A 21,320-nucleotide genomic window follows, 5' to 3' on the forward strand; every position below is an offset into this window, starting at 1 on the left:
GCTGGATCCCCCTCAAGACAAGATAGACTGTCACCCATGCACTGGTCACGAGTCGACTGGATTATGGTAACACACTATATGCCGGAATCATAGCAAAATTACAGAAAAAACTCCCAACGCATCCAAAACGCATCAGCGAGACTCATATTAGACCTCCCTCGCCAAGATCACATCACCGAACACCTAAAAGACCTCCACTGGCTTCCCGTCAACAAAAGAATTACATTCCGCCTTCTCACCCACGCACACAAGGCCCTCTACAACCTAGGACCCGAATGCCTCAACACTCGACTATTCTTCTATAAACCCAACCGCCAACTAAGATCGTCCAATCAAGCCCTCGCCGCAGTCCCGCGTATGCGAAAATCCACCGTGGGTGGCAGATTTTTCTCCTTCCTTGCTGCCAAGACCTGGAACTCACTCCCCACTCACCTCCGCCTTACCCAAAACCACATCTCCTTCAGAAAAGAACTTAAAATATGGCTATTCGACAAATAACGAACCCCTTCCCCAAGCGCCTTGAGACCCTCTGGGTCAGTAGTGCGCTATACAAATGCTCGAACTTGAACTTGATAGGTGAAGTCCTCGTACTTCAGGGTTTTCTCCTTCAATGCACGACCTAAGACCAACTTCTTTACAGCATAGGTAAGGAAATTTACAAGAATTTTTCTTGGGGATTTCTTATTAGCAGTTAACTTAAATGGATCTCTATGGACAATTTGGATTTCCTTATCCATGTCCACATCCGGGCTATCGAGCAAGATCCCCTCTCTTAGTATCCTGCACACAAACACTTATGCATCTCCTTTCTCTGAGCCTCTGAAACGTCAATAATCTATTATTGCACCTTGAGTGGATTTCAAACCTTTCAAAGTCTTCACACAGGATTTTATTCTGTTGCTTTAAGGCCTCAATGTCCTTAAAATTAGTATTCACGGTTATTTCTTTCATTTTCTTCTTTAAAGTAGATTACGTCTCGCACAATCATCTAGTTTTTCCTCTAGACCCACACATTTTTCTTGTATGCCTTTCTGATTTACTTCTCGGTTCTCGGATTTCTTCATCATATTAGTTCTCAGATTCAGCAATATTCTTTCTAACTGATCTTGTGCTCTAGCTCCCATTTTTGAATTGTTTTCCAGGGCTTGTTGGCTAATTTCTTCTGATGCCTCTAAAGTGTGTGACACCACTGTTCTTCCCGTTATGCCCTGCTGCTCCTCCTTGTCTAAGTCAGCTAGAGGGTCAAAACGATTGCTAGTGGCAATAGGGGTCTCATTAATATTATGCAAAGTGCCCTGATCCCCTTGGCCCTTGGGTTTCTTATCTTTTTATTTGGTGCTGACTTCAACTGATATCTATTTTTACTATCAGTTGAGGGCGTTCCCCTGGATGTGAGACACTTTCTGAGATACTTTCAGGACTTTACAAAGTAGCACCCTTGCAGTTAGCTTCCCCCCCCATTCCTAACTGCCCCCATCCCCAAAAAGTTAAAGGGCACCAGGGAAAAAGTCCTTTGTTCAAACAACATTTGCTGCGTCCCCTTTCAACCCACACTGTTCTGTTCCTTCTTGTGGGAAACATCTGCCAACCAGACCCTAGGCTGTTCTCTTTTGTGCTGCATTTCTAGCTGTCCGACCTCTGCTGAGCTGTCTTTCTCCACCTATTCCTGCGATTGTGCTGATTCTGCCGGAGCCAACCTGGAAGCCTCCCTGTGCCTCAGCAACACAAAAGTGTCGTAAGGAGGCAGACAACGTGCTCCACCAAAACTCTCCATCCTGCCCTATGTCAAGGCACACATCTGTTAAAAGTAAAGTCAAACCCAGCCCATGGCACTTTCAGACTTTTAGTAAACAGCACGCTCTCTTGGACTGGCACCATCTGTACGGCAGTTTCCCCAACAAATTTGCCCCTTCGAGGCTCTGGAGGGGGAGGGTCCAGAATTGGCTGTACCTGACCTTGCATCCGAAGAAGTGTAGTTTACAGCCTCCAAGGTCCAGGCCCACAGGGGCTACAAACTACTCAAACCTCCATCCCCTTTTCCACTGCAGCCGCAAAGTTGTGCACGATTGACCGGTGTAAATTTGCATCACCTTTTATCTCCCCAGATGGAGGAGCATTACTTCATATCAGTGGGTGCTCAAAATTGGTTCAGGATGGTCACTCCTTCCCTTTTCTGTCCTACCCTCCTGACATGCCTCCTACACCACAATGTCTTTACTGTGGACCACTTGCCAACATGGGGGAAAAGTTCAGGGTGTCTTGGACAAGGCAGCCGTAGAGTGGATATTGCCAACAGAGGTCTGGGCTAGTTGCTGTCCCGGCTATTTCTTGGTACCAAAGAATAGCAAAGGCTCCCCCTATCCTGGCTCCTTGCCCCCTGAACTCTGTCCTAAAGAAAAACAAGCTCAAAATGCTCACCATGGCTCAAGTTTTGTCTATCTTGGATCCAGGAGACTCGATGGTGGTATTGGACCTGCAGGACACAGATTTCACCAAGACAGTCCTGCAATGCCACAGACTCTATTTACAGAAGCCTGTGTAAGCCACAAGCACTTTCTTTTCAGTTCTTAGTGTTTCTTTATTGGCCTAACCTGTGCACCTTGGGTGTTGACGAAAGTGATGGTGGTGGTTGCAGCCTACTTGCAGAAGTTGGGAATACTAATCTTCCCATGCCTCGACAACTGACTGGTAAAGGCGGGCACGCTTACGTTAATACAATGGCCAACTTGTTGGCATTGTTGGGTTTTCTCCGTCAGTGTGCTGAAGTTGCACCTGACATCTTCACAATGGCTTCCTTTTATTGGACACACAGGTGATGGAAGGATTGCTTGCAATTTGTCTAACCACTGGCAATAGCTCGAGGTAGGATCCCAAGTCATCGTTCTTTTGCTCACCTTGCCATTTCCGTTTGGACCCAGCCATGTGCAAATCACTCTTGACCCTGCTCCAATTGACACAGTCCATCCCAAACTGCCAGGTTAGGTCATCCGTGAACCGGAACTCAAGCAACTTAAGACCAGTTTTTGTTTGCTGGTGTTCCTGTTCAGAGGAGGCCTGGCTTGGGTTTGAATGCTATTCTGAGTGAATGCCAGTGGTTTACTTATTGCAAGCATCCTCCCATCACCTTATGAGTGTCCCTGAGCCATTCAGGACCCGGTGCTCTTTCTGGCCTTCCCTCCACCTCAAAGAGTCCTGGACATTTGGGCTATGTTCCCAGTGTTTCCAATACTTGATCTGGATCTGGATCTCAGTGAGGGCAGCTCTGAGATGACTTGGCCTTCATCCTGCTTGTGGATTACTCCAGGTGGCACATTCAGGCTCTAAAGTGGGATCTGAAGTCTCAGTGCTCAGCACCAAGGCAATAGAAGCTTTTGGATTCTATCCAGGTGTTGGAGAAGACTGTGAACGATTTATAGTGGTGCTTGCTAGGCTGCAATTTACCTGGTGACATATCCCTCTTCTTACCACTCCTAGAGTTGATGGCCATGGTGGATACATCGTTGCTGGCCTGGGGAGGTTCTCTGACTGAGGTGGAGATCAGAAAACTGGTGTCTGGTGAAAGATCATCTCTAGGTCGATTTGTTGGAGTTGCTGGCAATTCGCTTGGCAGTTAAAGTGTTCGTCTCATCCATCACCGGGAACAAGTGCAGGTCCTCAAAGTCAAAATCACTGTTATGTGGTACTGCACCCAATTGGTTAAGTGGGGTTATGGGTTCTGTACCAAAAGCCCTGATGATTGAGCCACTGTCAGTGGCTCAATCATCAGGGTATCTCCCTGATTGTGCAGCACCTGATAGAATCTGTAAACTCTAAGGTCGATGAACTCAGCCAACTTTAACTATTGGGTCATGAACGGTGGCTGCACAAAGGGATGGCAATTAGAATCTTCCAGCAATGGGAAGAACCCTCACTTAACCACTTTTAACCACTGTGGAAAACGTTCAGTGTCAAAGCTTTTGCATATTGGAGTTCCCAAGGCAGTTCTTACTTGCAGACATCTTTCTCTTAGATTGGAACTCGGGACTCTTCTACGCCTTCTTGCCTCTGCCTGTCCTGCCCAGTGTTCTGAAGAAGATCAAGAACAACCAGGCCCAAGCCAAACCTAGTGGCTTGGGACCAGGCAAGGAGAATGTGGTACTCAGAACTTCCAGCCATGAGCATCTGTCTTTAGATCAGACCACACTTTCTGTAGGATCTCCTGTTGCGGTAGCAAAGTAAAGTCTTCCACCTGAGCCTGCACAATGCCACCTACATGCGTGGAGATTGAGTGACGACAGCTGATGGCTTTTGATCTTTCTCCTAAAGTAGTTGGGTCATAGCAGCCAGACATCACTCCACCTAAACATTTATGTAGGTTGCAGGGAGAGATTTGTTAGTGGGTTTTCTTTCTGTAACAAACAGACTCTACAGGCACAGTTAGCTGACTTACGTCAGCAGAATCTTGCAATATCAATGGTTTTAGGTCACATTATGTCTCTTTCAGCTTGTTTGCGACTACCTGATCAGCCTTCTCCTTTTATACCACCTTTTGTCATGCAAATTTTGAAATGGCTGATTCATATGTTCCCATCATATGTGCCCCTTTTGAACCAATGCTCAGAAGTTCTTTATGTCTCCTCAAACTGAAAAAGTAATTCCTTATAGCGATCACGTCCGGTCATCTCATGAGTGAATTACAAGCTCTATTTATCTAGCAGCCATATGCCAACGTTTTTCTGGGCCAGGTAGTTCTTAGAAAAAAAGCTGCATTCCTTCTGGAGGTTGTCATGTTCTTCCACATAGGACAGACTATCACTCTGCCAGGTTTCTTTTCCCCTCCTCATGCATTCATTGCCATGATCCCTGGAGATCCCTTCTACATCATTCACACCAGGGAATTTAGGCTCTTTGTAGATTTCTCTGGGGAAAAAAAGAGAAAAGCTGTACAGAAAAGAGCCATGCAAAAACAACAATTGATGGACGGAATGTTGCACAATGGCAAAAAATTCACCCACAGTCACAGAGCTGGGTTTAATCCATCGTTATTTTGCTCACCACACCACCCCAGTTCAGACATGGCCATATGCAGTAATAGAACCATCCCAGATGGATTGTCTTGTGCATCACGATATGTTATGGCTAGCCAAGAAACAGCTGCTGGGGGGCTTACGTGCACATTCTACCAGAGCAAAGGCTGATACCACTGTGCTGGTGCCTGGGGTTCCAAACTTAGACATCTGATAGACTGCTATGTGTGGATCAGTTCACACGTTCACAAAGCAATACTGCTTGGATAGCAAAGTCCAGCAGGAGGGCCAATTTGACCAACCTCTCCTGCAGGACTTCCTGGTCTGAGCCATTCCACAAACCTGCCACCTGGGGAGGTACTACATTGGTATATATTCACAAGGCGACGCATCTGCAGTGAAAAGTATCTTTTAGAAGAACAAGTTACTTACCTTCGGTAACAACCTTTCTGGTGGATACTTCATCGACCAGCAGATTCCTTACTGACCCAGCCTCCTCCCCGTTCTGTGGAATGGACTCCTTTAGTCCATATTAAGAAGAATCCAAGCTAGAGATCTGCACACCTCACAATCTGATTCGAAGGACTGCGCGTCCAACGGCGCAGACCGAGATTAAAAAAGAAACTGACTTCAGCGGTCGGAAGTGACGGCTGTGTAGGGGCCCCTACATCATATCTGCTATGGGACGGACTTGACTCAGAGCAGCACGATCCACCTACCGAAGCGCAGAGGAATTGCTGGGAAAATGTTACATTCCAGCCTGGCACCTGTGGGTATTCACAAGGTGAGGAATATGTGGTTAAATAGACTATACAACAGAATGGCCTTTACCGCAGGTAAGTAACTTGTTTTTTATTAAGTTAGTCTGGGCTGAATTCAATCATGAAATGGCAGCAGATTCATTGAATTTAGGGCATGTTTATCGTGCTTCATCTGCTATTTTAAAGTTAATCTGGGGGGCGGCCTTGGGCATATGAAGTTTTTCCGGGGTTGTTGTAGGCGATTCTAGAACAGTCCAGCATCAATGCTCATGTAAACTCCGCTTGTTGGGAATCGAGGTATGAAGTCATAGGAAGGATTTTCCTGAGCAAAGAGGTTAAAAATTGTTTTTCTGTGCCATTGTTTTTGTGATGCAAATGTAGCTACAGTTTTGAAAATAATGTATACTTTTTCACATTCTTTGTAGGGGTTGGGGGTGACTTTGTTACTCACACTGCCCACAACCTTCATACAATACCGTATTATGCGCCATTTGCAGAACCAATGAATTAAATAAGCAAAATCTTTCCCAGTTTGCAGTATACCGATTGCCTTCTGGGACCAGTACGGAAACAGTCACCCTTTTCAACCGTTGGTGTTGATTAACAGAACTGTTGATTTCTAACCAATAAAGCCCCTAATGTTTTGTGCCTCGGAACACTGCTTGACTCGGATATTGGAAAATGTTATATTTCACTGTACTTCACGGATTGAATTTTCTTAATTTGCATTATAGCTTATATGTTTGTTCCATGTTTTTCATTTAGGGTGTTGTCCGAACTACAGGGGGATATGCAGTTATGCTGAACTGGACGATGTCTGCTGTCTATGGACTAAAGCCCGGTGAGGTGTGTAATTTATAAAAAGAAAATATATTTTGGGGGGCTTTTTATATTTTTATGAGTACGTAAAGTCTAAACAATATGTTTTCTGTTTTAGGTGTGGTGGGCCGCATCCGATTTAGGCTGGGTCGTTGGACATTCCTATATCTGTTACGCTCCACTCTTGCACGGCAACACAACCGTTTTGTATGAGGTACTGTTATGAGACAGTCTCTTGTTTTTCATGCTTGTGCATCATTTATCTGCCGGTTTTCTATATCAAGAACTGGGCGGCTAGTACAATTATTTTAACCTGTTTATATTCAAGTGCCTCCCCTCCCCCTGTATCAAATTCGTCTGCGTATGTGGTCCATGCATGGTTCTTGTACACTACTGTTTACATATGGATCAGCATACCCTGCCTTTTTTTACACTCCTATGTTATTATTCTTTTTAATTCATCACTCTTCTGGAGACTTCCAAAGTGGTAAAATCTATGTAGGGTTTCTGAATATCTATAATTAATATCAAAAAGCTGAATTTACGTGCCATGAGCTACATCGGTATTTCTTATGTGCTATTCTGAAAATCTGACATGGTTTCTTTTCTTAGTCGTGAGTTGAGGAGCCCAGCCCCAATTGTAACATTTGTTCGGCTCCCAAATGAATCCAAGTCCTGAGAAAGGGAAGAAAGCGAATGGCAAATATTTTTAAATCATTCACTTCATTATTTTTAGTTGGTGACTTTTAGACATAAGCATCAATACTCGTTAGGTCGAGTCTAGTCAGCACATGCGCTGTCTGCAAGACCTGCTGTAATCAACAAAACAACTTTATTCCTGCCTGCTGCTCACTAGAGGGTTCACTGCCGCGTTGCTCTTTTTTTGCTGCTTCCTAATTTGTTTGTGCAGCCAATACCTTGCTTCTGTTCTGTTAAAGGCTGAGGAGCACCGGCCAAGTACAGTTTTCTTACGCTTTCCTTCGTTATCTATCTGTTTTGTGCGAAAACTCTTTTTTTGTTTAGTTGTTGTTTTTCGCACGCCTTACTTTCATTAGCCTGTCCTGCTTTTGATTTGCTTAATCTTTTATTGGCCGCGCATGGGGAAGGGCAGGGGCAATGGGTCACGAAAGTGGGTGGTTTCACCTTGTGGGCGTGAAATTTCCTGTCATAGTCCAACTTGAACAATAATAAGTGTCGTATCAGCTTCTCCCGACCTGTCCCGCTTTTCATTTGCTTTTTCTTTTAGAGGCTGCACATTTGGAAGGGCGGGGCAGTGGGTCACGCAGCGGGTGGTTCACCATGCCAGGGTGAATTTTTCTGATCTTGTTTTTGAAGTTAGACAAGAAGTTCTGTATCAGCTTCTCCCAAGCGGTCTCTCTCTGCATCCAATCATTATGTTTGGGGCACGCCCTGGGCTTACAGCGACTCTAAAAGGATGGCACCTTCTGTAGCATCATTCACTTAAGGGGGCCTAATGTGACATGATTCACTGAGCATGCCCCCTTTATACCACAACATTCTAGACAGACATGCATCACAAAAGGTGAGAAAGTTGGTCTCACCATCCCACTGCAAGCAGTGCAGCCGTCCTGAACTTCAATGCCCCAAACTCCCTTGGCTCTCCCCCCACTGTTTGCACACTATGCCTTGTCCAAGGATACCTCTGTCCTCTATAAGAATATAAGGTGTGCACATGCTCTGTTTTGAATTCTCTTCCAGCAGTGGGATGCGGGTGGGACAGCTGCAGCTTGCCTTGACCTTTATTTTTTTTTCTTGTATATATATTTGTTCATGAGTGTGAACGTACAAAGTGTCCAAAAGAGCTGAGTTCTAAGGTTGCACGATAAGATGGTGCGCGGCAGCTGGCTCCTTTGCTCTGGTGCAGGGAAACATGGGAAGTCAGGGCTGCGAGGGTAGTGGAGTCATAGGTAAACTGCAATGGCTGATGAGGACTCTCCAGAACAGCTTGTATGTATATGTATTGATTTTTATTATGAATTGTTCTGAAATATGGTTGTGAGACATGTAAAGGTCTCTGTAGCTCAAAAACAGAGCTAGTGTTTGTTTGCTAAACACTGTCCAACACCTCCTTAGTAATAAATATTATTTTGGTGTTGCAACATTATTTTTTGGTTTGAAAGTGTAATAGTTGCACTGTCTTGATGGCCTGTGGGACCAATATCATGGTTTCCAATTGCTTGTTTTGCTACCTCCTTGAAGGCCAGAGATGTGCAGTGTTCAATGGTGTGACGTGTAAAGGCGCTGCTCTGCTCTAAAAGTCTGCAGGCGGGAAACGCAGAATGTTGATTGTGATACTGCTGTATATAAACAGGGAGGGTCGTGAGTCTCGCTTCTTGATAGCTGCTACACTAAGCGCAGTGGCGGCTGGTGAAGTTTGAGAGTGATGTGGCTGGGCTTCACTGGGGATGGGAGGAGGAGGAGGGTAGGGGTGGGCGGAATTTGTGTAATCGCGTTACGCAAATTTCCGCGAACATGCAGAAATTCCGGAAACACGCGGAATTGCTTGTTCGCCATGCTATTTTCCGGTTCGCAATAGCTGTTTGCGTGCTCAGGGGGAAATATCTTGCGAACACGCATTTTGAGAATGCGAACAAACAAAAAATTTCACGAAGTCGCGGCACGCAGAATTTTGGGCAATTTCGTGTTCTCCGTGGACTGCAAAATTACCCAAATTCCGCAAGCGGAACGGAATTTACCGCAAAGGCCAAGAGGAGGGGTCACGTTTGGGAGGACATGACATTTGTTGGGAAGCTAGTTGACACTTACTGTACAAATGTTATTTAACGAAAATGAGATAAAATGATACAGCCTATTGGAGTGTGCTTACACTATTGTCTAGCCACATATACAATATGTACTGAAACATATTAGCAACATTCATGCTAACTATACTGACAATGTACACAAACTGGATAAACACAATGTGCAAGCACAGTTTGCCACACAGACTGTACAAACCCTATACAATATACAGACACAGCATCAAAATAACTGTACATTGATTATATGCACACATACTGTACACATGCACAGGTCCTAAACAAATATACTTTACAGCATTTATGTGTATGCAGACTAAATAAACCACTGTTATTCTGAGCACAAATAGCATTGTCACTATACATACTCTTTACAATCCTCTACAAGCTAATACTGATAACAATATGCTGAACAAGTAGAGCATGTAAGCACACATCATGCCCAAAACCTGCAGGATACACACTGTTTGCAGTTAGACCAAAGTGTACAGTGAAAACATGCATGTGGGCTGTTCAGCACTCAGAACATTCAGCAAGCAGACAGGTGGCAGGATACTGAGGTACCCCAAGCTGCCCTCGGAGAAGACAAATGTAAACTCTTTTAAAAGTCAATAATGAACATCAACTACACAAACCAATGGTCTTTATAGATCCTCATAAATATCCAGTCATCCCCAGCTAGGAGATAAATAGAAGTTTTCTTTTCAATCAGATATTACTGCAAAGTTGTAGTCAGAGAGACTGAAAGCGAAATGGGACAAATTCTATTGCTCAAACAGAAAATAAAATCCCGAACTTTGCCTCGCTCAAGTACATGCAAGCTAATACACATATTGCTTGGACTTTGAAGGGCACAGCTTTCAGGCCCCGAGCTAACGGACATCAATTTTAACAGGCCTCCAATAATTGCAATGAACCAAATGGCCCAGGGCCAGCACGCAGTTTTGCTGACCTGGTGACACGGAGGGAAGCTTCAAGCCAGGCGAGTCGGCGATGCTGACTCCTTCACATAAACACACGCACCTCCAGTGCGCAACACCTTGTCCTTATTTTGACCATCCCTACGCTTGCTGGCAGTAAATCTGAGGACACATCGGAGCGAAAATGGCATCCAGCTTTAACTATAGCGCGGGAAGCAGACGCCTCGAGTCTGCACAGTGTGTCTTCAAATACCTGATGACATACTGCACAGACTCGATTGCTTAGCTTCCCGTCTGCAGCCTCTACTACACCCTTTTCCAACTCGTCACAGGGTGTGGCCCTTAAAATTTAAGTGCCCAGGGCTAACTTTACCCCTGTGTCATCAGGGTGTGGAAACTGGTCATGGATGCAGTGTCTTTGCCGAGCTGATGACATCACAGGCGTCAGGGCTGTGAAATTATCAGCCCGGCAAATACTCTAGACTTTTGGCCCACCCAGGGGGGGAGCATATTAAAGAAAAGTGTTACATCACTGTCCTCATAGTGACAACGAGTATGGTGAGCGGGAGTGTACAGCAGCTCCCAGCAAGATAATTAAATGCCTATAAACTGTGTTCATTTTTGTAATTTTAAGTAACTGTTTTAGCATTGCTTATTGCTTTAAAGCTTTCCTTTTGAAGGTGAATATAAAGGGGGCCGAGCCCGCCTTCCTCGAACATGTGAAAAAAATCGCACAACACTTCTTAGATAAACAGATCTCGCCTCTTCTAAGCCCTGTATTTATACTGAACATTTGATGCTAAATAAAATTATATGCAGGTTCTTTGAGTTTCAGTTACGTGCGGATGTACAGTATTTTACAGACCTTTACTGCAGAACGTTTCTTTTCTTCTCTACCCTACAGTGGATGTTTGATGTTGGCTTAATAACAGTAGTATTGCTCACAAATTAGTGAACAGCCCGCACATCAAATTGAGCTAGTAATTTTAAACAAACGATTGAAATGCAGTAGGTCTGGCATTACTGAACGTTTGAGCTATTGGCGTTGCTAATAATAATACAACGCCAATAGCTCAAACTTTCAGTAATGCAAAACCTATTGCATTGCAAATGCTTGTTTTGTATCTGCAGTGTGTTATATCCTTTGTCTCCTAGTTCCTTGCTGCTCAGCCTGTGTGAGTGTGATGCAATAGAATGTTCATGAGTGCATAGTTTTGCTGAGTGGTCAGTTAGAATGAGTGGGGCTGAGCAGCAGGATGCTGCTCCCGGTGGGGCCTTTACCATCTTACTTGTAACTAAATAAACTATATAATCTACACTACTGGCTACTGGGCTAATTACCTACAAGGGCCCTACTTTGTTTACAAAAGTGGCGATGATTTTTCCAGAGTCTGAAAAGAAGCTCTAAAATAAGCCTGATCAACGCCTAGGATGCTCCCATTAGTACTTCTGCAACAGACCGCCTACAGAAGTATGTTTTGGGCGTTGGACATTGTGCGGCTTGAATGGCTTGAAACCTGCCATCCTCCAAACTGCCTACACATTAAATATTTGGGCGTTGGACCTCAGTCTACACAGTAAAAAGCCAAACAACAGCCAGCCTACAATCCGCCTACACAGTACAAAATTTGTTGTGTGACCTTATGCTTGAAACCCGCAGCATACAGGCAACTTACAGATTTGGACTATTGGAGCATTTAACATTACGAGCTTGAAGGCAGAGCAGCCGACTGGAAGGTCAGTTAAGGGCGTGTATGCTGTGTGATGATTTCTAACATTCATATGGTGAGAACCCACAGCATCTGTTTTAATGACCAATCTTCAGCCTTGTATTGGAACTACTTTTTGGTGCTTTGATCTGCTTTGACCACCTTTTACATGACTCAAGGCAATTACTTTCTGAAATGTGTCTTTTTTTGTAACGCTGAAGCTGTTATACACTCTATTGGATTATGCTGTGATTAGACTTGTGAAATGAACCTGTGTCGATGTATGCAGCGCACAGCTGGCAGTGTGGTTATCCAGCTGTGCAACTGAGGAGGGGCTCCGCAGAGTCCGTAAGACACCTATTTGGGCCGTGCTGAACGAAGTCTATGCCGCTGGCCGCGCGACGCGAAGGGGAGATAACGCGAGACAGCGTCTTAGTGCCACATGCCACGCGAGCAGAACATTAGCGCGCCGGCCCGAGAGCCGCCCCTTTGCAAACGGCCAATGAGTGGCGAGACTGTGCAAGATGGCTAATTAGGCATGCGGGTCAGCGAGGGGCTGCCGCATTGGATCGCCTGTAAGATGACCCACCTTATTTGCTACTTGTTATGCAAATAAACCTGCACCACCGTTTTCCACATTTATGTCTCATGAGTCTCCTTGGTATGAAAGTTGTATGGGGCTCAAGGTGGAGCGAGCGCTGGCGGTGTGGGCACTACGCCGCTGGCTGCGCGACGCGAAGGGGAGATAACGCGAGACAGCGTCTTAGTGCCACATGCCACGCGAGCAGAACATTAGCTCGCCGGCCCGGGAGCCGCCCCTTTGCAAACGGCCAATGAGTGGCGAGACTGTGCGAGCGGGAGGCGGACTCACGGGACCTATAATTAGCAGAGCAAGCATTGCTCGGTCTTTTCCTGCCGCGTTTCCTGGGCTGCTCTGCGCTGTTCCCACCCTGGCCCTGACCCAGCAGCAGAGCGGCAGGCGAATTGTGAACAACTAATGGTCTGTTTTGTGTTGCAGGCGGAGTCACAGGGCGATCTGGAAGCAGATGGACAGTAAGGGTACCTCTGCGGCAGAAGGATACAGTCAATACCTCTGCCTGGCACAGTAGGGGTGCCTGAGCCAAGAACCTGGAGCCGAGGGGGTTCCAGGAAACAGCGTCGGCGCCCCGTTAGTCCTTCGGGCGGTCGGGGGGCCTGAACCGACCGGGGGTGACAGTCTCGCCACTCATTGGCCGTTTGCAAAGGGGCGGCTCCCGGCCCGGCGCGCTAATGTTCTGCTCGCGTGGCATGTGGCACTAAGACGCTGTCTCGCGTTATCTCCCCTTCGCGTCGCGCGGCCAGCGGCATAGACTTCGTTCAGCACGGCCCAAATAGGTGTCTTAAGGACTCTGCGGAGCCCCTCCTCAGTTGCACAGCTGTACTCCAGAGCTGTGGCGGAGTACAGGGCGATCTGGAAGCAGATGGACAGTAAGGGTACCTCTGCGGCAGAAGGATACAATCAATACCTCTGCCTGGCACAGTAGGGGTGCCTGAGCCAAGAACCTGGAGCCGAGGGGGTTCCAGGAAACAGCGTTGGCGCCCCGTTAGTCCTTCGGGCGGTCGGGGGGCCTGAACCGACCGGGGGTGTGCCTAATCGCTCCGCCCTGACAGGGGGGGCGGGAGTAGACCGAAATAAAGTATTAACGTATTGCACCGTCAAGAGCATCGACTTACCGTGCAAGATGGCTAATTAGGCATGCGGGTCAGCGAGGGGCTGCCGCATTGGATCGCCTGTAAGATGACCCACCTTATCTGCTACTTGTTATGCAAATAAACCGGCACCACCGTTTTCCACATTTATGTCTCATGAGTCTCCTTGGTATGAAAGTTGTATGGGGCTCAAGGTGGAGCGAGCGCTGGCGGTGTGGGCACTATATGCATTAACGTTTGTGGAAGTTACCACCAGGCGCGAGAAACGGTGTGTACCTTTTAAAATTTGAATAAGGCACTCACTGGTTCTTCCAAAGCAACGTCGCAGAAACTGGATTCTGCTGTGACGTGAGAAACAATCATTCTGGAAACAGAGCTGGACTGCTGGTAGTTGCATTGTGGGCGAAACCTGTGATGTCGTTGCGTTCCTCTGACACAGCACGTTTATTGTTGAAGCAGCGTAAGGTGGTCATTACGTGATTGCTCTGCAACGCTGTTTGTGTGGGACTCCTCGAGGACATTGACAGGGGAATCACGCGCATTCAAGATCGAAGCGAGTTTGTGGATTGCGCGCCTCAGCAAGCACCAAACGTGCCTTCACTGTGCATTCCAAGTTTCTATAGGAGTGTGTTTTGTTTCAGCCGTGATGCCCTATGCTCTGCCAATGGCTGTCTAGGTGATTTGAGCCCTGATGAAACATTGCTGAAGACTGCTAATTAAGGCATGAAAGGATAAGGATTTTTATTGGCACTGTGGTTTTCTAGAACTGATCAACTGTGAGTGGAGTTATAATGTACCTCAACTTTCGGCAATAGATTAACCCATGTGATGGGTATGAACTTAAGAACATGCATGCAGGAGCTGTTAACCAAGTAATTGGTGTATTCATTCTGGTTATTTTGGTAGTGGTCTTGGATGAGAGACTCCTCACCAATCACATGACTGCTATTAGTAGCTACTGTTCGTATGCACCATGTATATTTCTAATGCTATGCCTATGCGTGTGTCTTTAAGGTTTCATTGTATTTATTGTTGCCATACTTCATATGTTGTTGTCTACTGTGGTAGTGATGTTTGTAGGAAGCAGTGGGTATGGTTGCACTTTAGGATGTATGCATATTTTTTTTTGTGTATTACATTTTCTGATGGTTGGATCTTACCTCGAGTGAGAGGTGTGTTCCGTGTGTTGGGTCGGATGACGTTTGAGCATGCTGTGAGTTCTTTTAGGTTTAAAAGCCTTTGGGTGTGGAGGTTTTATCCTGCCTGGAACATGTGTGTTCCCTTGCTTAGTTTGATGTGGTGTTTTGTAGTGGTTCTGCAGCGTGTACAGTGCTGGGGTGTGGAGATTGCACCCTGCCTGGACCATGTGTGTTCCTTTGCTTAGTTTGACGTGATGCGCTGTAGAGGTTCCGCAGCGCGTACTGTGGTGGGTTGTGGAGGTTGCATCCTGCCTGGAATATGTGCGTTCCTTTGCATAGCGTGATGTGGGTTAGTGGTGTTTGCAATGAACTTCCTTTACAATTCTAGGCATGTAATGATTATGAATGTGATCATCTTACGTTCTCTTCCTTTACAAATCTAGCAATGCAGTGATTAATGCTACATTATCATATGTGACCTAATTTTATTTTATTATTTTAAGGATGAAATGTGATCTTTCCTCGTGCTTTAGGATTGGTTGCTTACGTGTACAGCAAGTGTGAATACATGTTTTCTTTCACTTTGCTTCCTGTTGTTTTTATTGTTTTCGGAAGGAAGGAGATGTGTTGTATCCTGTGTATCCTAGTTCCTTGATGCTCAGCCTGTGTAAGTGTGATGTAATAAAATGTTCATGAGTGCATAGTTTTGCTGAGTGGTCAGTTAGAATGAGTGGGGCTGAGCAGCAGGATGCTGCTCCCGGTGGGGCCTTTACCATCTTACCTGTAACTTAATAAACTACCTAATCTACACTACTGGCTACTGGACTAATTACCTACAAGGACCCTACTTTGTTTACAAAAACGTGGACACAGACGAAAACGCTTGTTTCCTCAAGCGGGTACCACATTGTGAATGCATCTAACGTTCCTGGGATTAAATATTCCATCAGAAAAAAATGATTCTTATGAATCTTCTTGCAGACTAAAGAGTCATATTGTACAAAAGAGAGACTAATATTTGAAATCATATGAATGGGTGCCAGAAATCATTTTTCTGAAGCTCTGCAGTTAAAGTACACTAGTTTGCAGCCGGGTTATCTCATCTTACTGAATAAATGTAACTGCGTTCATTGTCCACCGTGTTCCCCGTTCTTACTTGATAACGCAATTTACTATACGTTTTAGGGCAAACAGTCAATACCGTATGCTATTAGTGATAACAGATTGCATTTAAACAGTAGCAGTTTGTGATCAGTACTTATTCATCGTTATATTACGAAGGCATGAGCTTGTCCGTGCACTTGTATGCCCTTTCCGGCACATTAGTTCTACCTGCAGCCAGTTGTAAACTCTGGCAAATTCGTCGATATAGAATACACCAACGAAGGAGGATGTGTACATCAGTAGGGCTGTCAGGACATGTATTTCTGTATTGCAGAGAGATGCTGTTTTCCCGAGAATTCGTAAAAATTGCTCTGGTACAAGTGTAAAATCATTATAAGAAAATGTGGGGAACTGGGTGAGAGGTTCTCACCATGACTGATTAAAAAATGTAAAGTCTGTTAACATTCCCGGCCCCATTACAGATTAGACGCACAGTCTCGGTCTCTGGCAGGTTCACCTTTCAAAAAGTGACCCTGGAACACGCTGGGGCAGTGCACCCTATCAACATGATTGTGCTGCTTTCAGCTCAGTCGCATATTTGCGAATGACCTGAGAGCAACTCATTCAGTGAAAGTTGGATTGGGTTCCTTCAAGTCGCTCTGGGTTTCATACAGCCTGATTCATCAAGCCGAAATGGGCTCGCAAAGGGCCAGATTCTGAGAATCTGGCCCTTTGCGAGCGCTATTTTTGCATTTGGGATTCATCATCCCAAATGCAAAAATCGGTAATAGCGATTTCGCTTTTTTACGAGGAATTACATTTAAGGAATCTCTATTTGAGATTCCTTAAATGCAATTCATTATCCATTTTAAAATTGCGAATTCGCAATTTCGGCCCGTTATTTACCGCGAGGTCAAACCTCGTGGTAAATAGCGAAAACTTAGAAAAATGCTTTTATAAGCATTTTTCTAAGTTGCATGTTGCAGACACACATGTCCTTTGGACGTGTGTGTGCGCAACACCTGTTCGTATTTACTTTTAAGGGGTGCTACAGGGTGTCCTTTGGACACCCCTGGCACACTTTAAATCGCTATCTTATTTGCGATTAGCAAATTGCTAATCGCAAATAAGGAATGAATGGGGAGTTATTCCTTATTTGCGATTAGCAATTTGCTAATCGCAAATAGGGAATATGTAAGAATCGCATTTGTTTTTGCGATTCCTACATGAATGCCGTTTTGCGAGTCTGGAATAGCGATTCCTTATGATTCGCTATTTCAAACTCGCAAAACGGCACTATGATGAATCAGGCTGATAGTGTTTGAATTTGTGTGTGGGCGCCTGTTCCTACATTCTTCCCTTTTTTTGCGCAATTTTTGTATATATATTAATTTAATCAATTTTCAAATGTAAAAATGTCAATCCCCTGGAACTTTTAGACTGTAAGGAGGGCACAGATTCAGCAGGACGTGAAGTAGACAAAACGGACAGAAAAACGCAAAGAATAACTAGAAAATGAAAATCCGTTTTTATTCCTTAAAACTCAAGAAGCTGCAAATATAGGAAAAGGCAGCTTGTCTGAGCTGCACCTCAGTGACTAACACACCCCTGCCAAACCCAAGCAATTTTTGGGGAACTGCACTGTTGACTCTTATGCTGTTGTAGGGGTTGCTGCATTTCAGTTCTCCTGTGAGCTACAGAAGTGCAATGGGAAATGGAGCGCAGCAGTTCTACAGAGCACACATCCTCTCATGAATAATTAGGTCGCTTTTTAAACTGCATGACAAGAAAACGTTCCTGTTACCCAAGGAATAGCACAGCAGAAGTAAACAATAGTTATCTATCAGACAACTCCCCAGAAAGCGTTCATTGCACCACAATCATTAGGAAAAGCCTGGCAATGAATCTTGGGCAAATTCTACCAGCCATTTCACAAAAGAGCATTGAACCAACAGGATGGTTACGTAAGAAAGAGATTCAGAGATTGCATACAAGGCAAGTAAATCTATCATTTGAGCAGCGGTTGCGATGCTGGTAGGTTAGACTGCTGGACTGGGACTGAAGTGGATGTTGTTGGGAGAGACACTGGAAATACAGCAAATAGGTTAGTTTTCAACTCCTTTATGAATTTTAAGGGGTATGTGGTGCCTTTTGGTCTGGGAGAATGGTGTACTATATCATTTGTATATGAATTGAGAAGGCTTTCTTTTGAAAATTGTACTATTTGAGTATGCTTGGGCTTCTGATATTGCATCGACAACAGAGATAACCACCTTCTCTTTTGATGAGCCAATTACTATTATTACAAAGGCAGAGGTTTTGGCACAGTTGAGCGGCATTAAGAATTTCAGGTTCAGGTTTGAGTACCACAGGATATGAGGAATGGACAGTGATATTGGGAATGGAAGCAAATTCCTGTTTTACTTGAGTAAGCTTCAGGTCAATCAATCAGCATTTGCATAGTACAGCACTTCACCTCTAGTTTATCTCGGCCCTGAGGGTGCTGTGTCTCAGTCAAAAAGCCAGGTCTTGAGTTTCTTTCTGAAGTCTGCCAAGGCGGGTGCTGTTCAGATGGATTTAGGCCCAGATCTCTGTACTGGGGAGAATGCTTGACATTGTTCAGCATTCTGTCCATCAATTGTTCTTTCGCATTTGTCACCCAGAGTGGGACCTATATGCCCAGATCTGGGTCCTGTGCTCTTCATGCCACTGGAATCAAGCTAGCCTGGCTGATGAGCAGTGATACCCCAAAACCGGTCTTAGGATGTTTGCTTCTGGTGCAGGGTGGACCTGGCCTGGCAGTTCCAGCTGGACTGTTCCCATGGGGAGCAGGGTCAAGACTGATTTGCATATGGCTGGATTTAAACTGGAATGGAATGGGGAGCATCTCTGCGCTGGGGAGAACGTTTTAAATTGTTCAGTATTCTGTCCATTAATTGTTCTTTTTACATTCAGAGGTGGAGGGGCAGGTTGTTCCAGTCTTGACAATGTTATAAGAGATGAAGGTTCCTTGGCAGAGGCTGTGACAGATACTAGGGGGGTGTGCGAGGGCGAGTGAGGCAGAGCGCAGGTGCCTTGAGGGCAGGTAGAAATTCAGTTGATAGTTGATGTAGAATGGTCCTTGATCGTGTAAAGCTTTGCATGCATGAGTGAGGATGTTGAACTGGCATCTCTTCTGGATGGGGAGCCAGTGTAGGTTTCTGAGAAGAGGGGTGATGCAGGTTTGTTTGGGGAAGTCCAGGACGAGTCTGGCTGCTGTGTTCTGTATGGTCTGAAGTCTTTGAGGAGCTGGGTGGGATTTCTCGTGTAGAGAGCATAGCCAAAGTTGAGGCAGCTGGTGACGAGGGCCTGCATGACAGTCTTTTTGGTGTCATTGGGATCCATCTGAAGATTCTGCGGAGCATGTGAAGGGTTTGGAAGCAGGAGGTGGTGACCGCGTTGACTTGCCATTTCATGGTAAGTTGGCTGTCTAGGATGATGCTGAGGTTGCATCCATTGTCTGTCAGTGTGGGTTTTGGTCCGAGTACTGCTCGCCACCAGTTGTGGTCCCATGTGGAGGTGTTCTTCCCGAAGATCAGAACTTCTGTTTTGTCAGAGTTGAGTTTAAGGCAGCTGTCTCATACATTTGGCTACGTTGGTCATGGTGTTGCAGAAGTTGGGTTTAACGTTGGAGGGACCCTCGTTGAGCGAGAGGGTTTGTTGAGTGTTGTTAGCATATGTTGAATCCATGGGATCTGACGATGTATAAGAGGGGAGTCATGTAGATGTTGAACAGGGTGATGCTGAGGGATGGTCCTTGGGGTTTGCTTCGTATGATTTTCTTGGGTGCAGAGGTAAAGGGAAGCAGTTTTATACTCTGTGAGTGCCTTGAAAGGAAAGAAGTGGTCTACTTGGGGGTGTTTTGCTGTATGCCGACGTTATGGAGTCTGTCAATGAGGATGTGGTGGGAGACGTCGTCCACAGCAGAGGGGTAGAGGAGGATCAGGGCCATAGTTTCTCAGCAGTTGAGGAGAGTTCCGATGTCAACTGTGGCGGCAATTAGAGCGGTCTCAGTGTTGTGGTTGGCACGGAATCCTGATAGAGAGGAATTGAGTAGGTAGTTTTGTTCCAGGTATTCTGTGAGCTGTTGGTTGATGGCTTTCTCGAGTACTTTGGCTGGATAGGCGAGCAGGGAGATTGGTTGGTAATTATTGAGGTTGCGGGGTTGGCAGAGGGCCTCTTCATGAGGGGTCTGACCTCTGTATGTTTCCATCTGTCTGAGAAGGTTGCTGTGGAGATGGAGGTGTTGAGGATGCTTGTGAGTTCCCTGCAGATTGGGTTGGTTCCGATGTAGAAGAGATGGTGGGGGGCAGGAGTTGATGGGGGCCCTGTAGTAGATGAACGACATGATGGCAGGGGTGGTCTGAGTAATGAGCGAAGACAAGGTGGTTATCGAGCAGCTTGTGTTCACTATTTGATTGAGGTTGTTGAGGCTGAGAGTGGTAGGTCAGGGTCAAAGGTGTTATAGATGGAGGCAGTCTTGTTGTGGAAGTAGTCTGAGCTGGTGTTGCAGAGGTTTTGGAGGGGCCAATGGTGTTCTCTGTGGCTATCAGATAGGAGAATTCCTTGACAATTTTGAATAGTTCCTTCGTAAGATTGGCTGCGGGTTCGATGCAGTCAGTGACGGCAGCTCTCTTGGTTTCCTTGATGCGCAGGTGGTAGTTGCTGAGGGCTGCTTTGTGAGCGGCTCTGTTGGAGGAATCCTTGGTGATGCCCCATTGCTTCTCAACTTGGTAGCAGTTGCACTTGGTGATTCTGAGCTCTGGGGTGTACCAGTTAGTTTGTTTTGAGGTTTTGCTGGTTTTTGCTTGCTTCAGCGGGATGACTCCGTCGCTGCATTTGTTGATTCAGACGGAGAAGTTCTGGACGGCCTGGTCAAGGTCCGCTGACTTTTCGGGGTTGTGTGGTGCTCAGGGCGTGTGTTCTTTGAGTCCCAGTTACCTTGCCCTAGCTGCAGTGGGTGGAGCTGTGGTGCATCGCGATGATATGCTGAACCTCAGAGATGGTAAAGTAAACAATGGCATGGTCGGTCTAGGTGAGTTTACACATGGGTAAAAATGGTGTTGAGTACGGGTCCGGCTTTTTACATGTGTATGGTAACCAGTTGGGTGAGGCCAATGTTGCTTATGTTTCTCCTGGAGGAAGGTAGCGTATGGGTCATTGGGGTCATCGACATGGAAATTGAGATCGCTGAACTGGATGTAGTTGTGGGAATCGATGGCAAGGGGGGGGGCGATGAGGTTGGTGATGGCGTCGCAGAAGGCTGGTCGGGGTCCTTAAGGTCTGTAGGCAAGGGTGCCTTATATTGTGGTCTTAGCATCAGTTTGTATTTGTAAATTGAGTTTTTCTATTAG

General features: G+C 45.7%; 1 protein-coding gene across 2 annotated transcripts in view; it reads left to right on the forward strand.

Moving 5' to 3' along the window:
- Positions 1-21,320, forward strand: part of ACSS3 (acyl-CoA synthetase short chain family member 3) — a 1,235,137-nt gene that overhangs the window by 478,686 nt on the left and 735,131 nt on the right. For both annotated transcript variants that reach the window (XM_086919605.1, XM_086919608.1), the window contains exons 6-7: positions 6,533-6,613; positions 6,705-6,800. In XM_086919605.1, the coding sequence (XP_086775731.1) occupies positions 6,533-6,613; positions 6,705-6,800 (177 nt within the window). The remainder of the gene's footprint in view (positions 1-6,532; positions 6,614-6,704; positions 6,801-21,320) is intronic.

This window comes from Lissotriton vulgaris, chromosome 1_1, assembly GCF_964263255.1.
Source record: "Lissotriton vulgaris chromosome 1_1, aLisVul1.2, whole genome shotgun sequence".
Lineage (NCBI taxonomy): Eukaryota > Metazoa > Chordata > Amphibia > Caudata > Salamandridae > Lissotriton > Lissotriton vulgaris.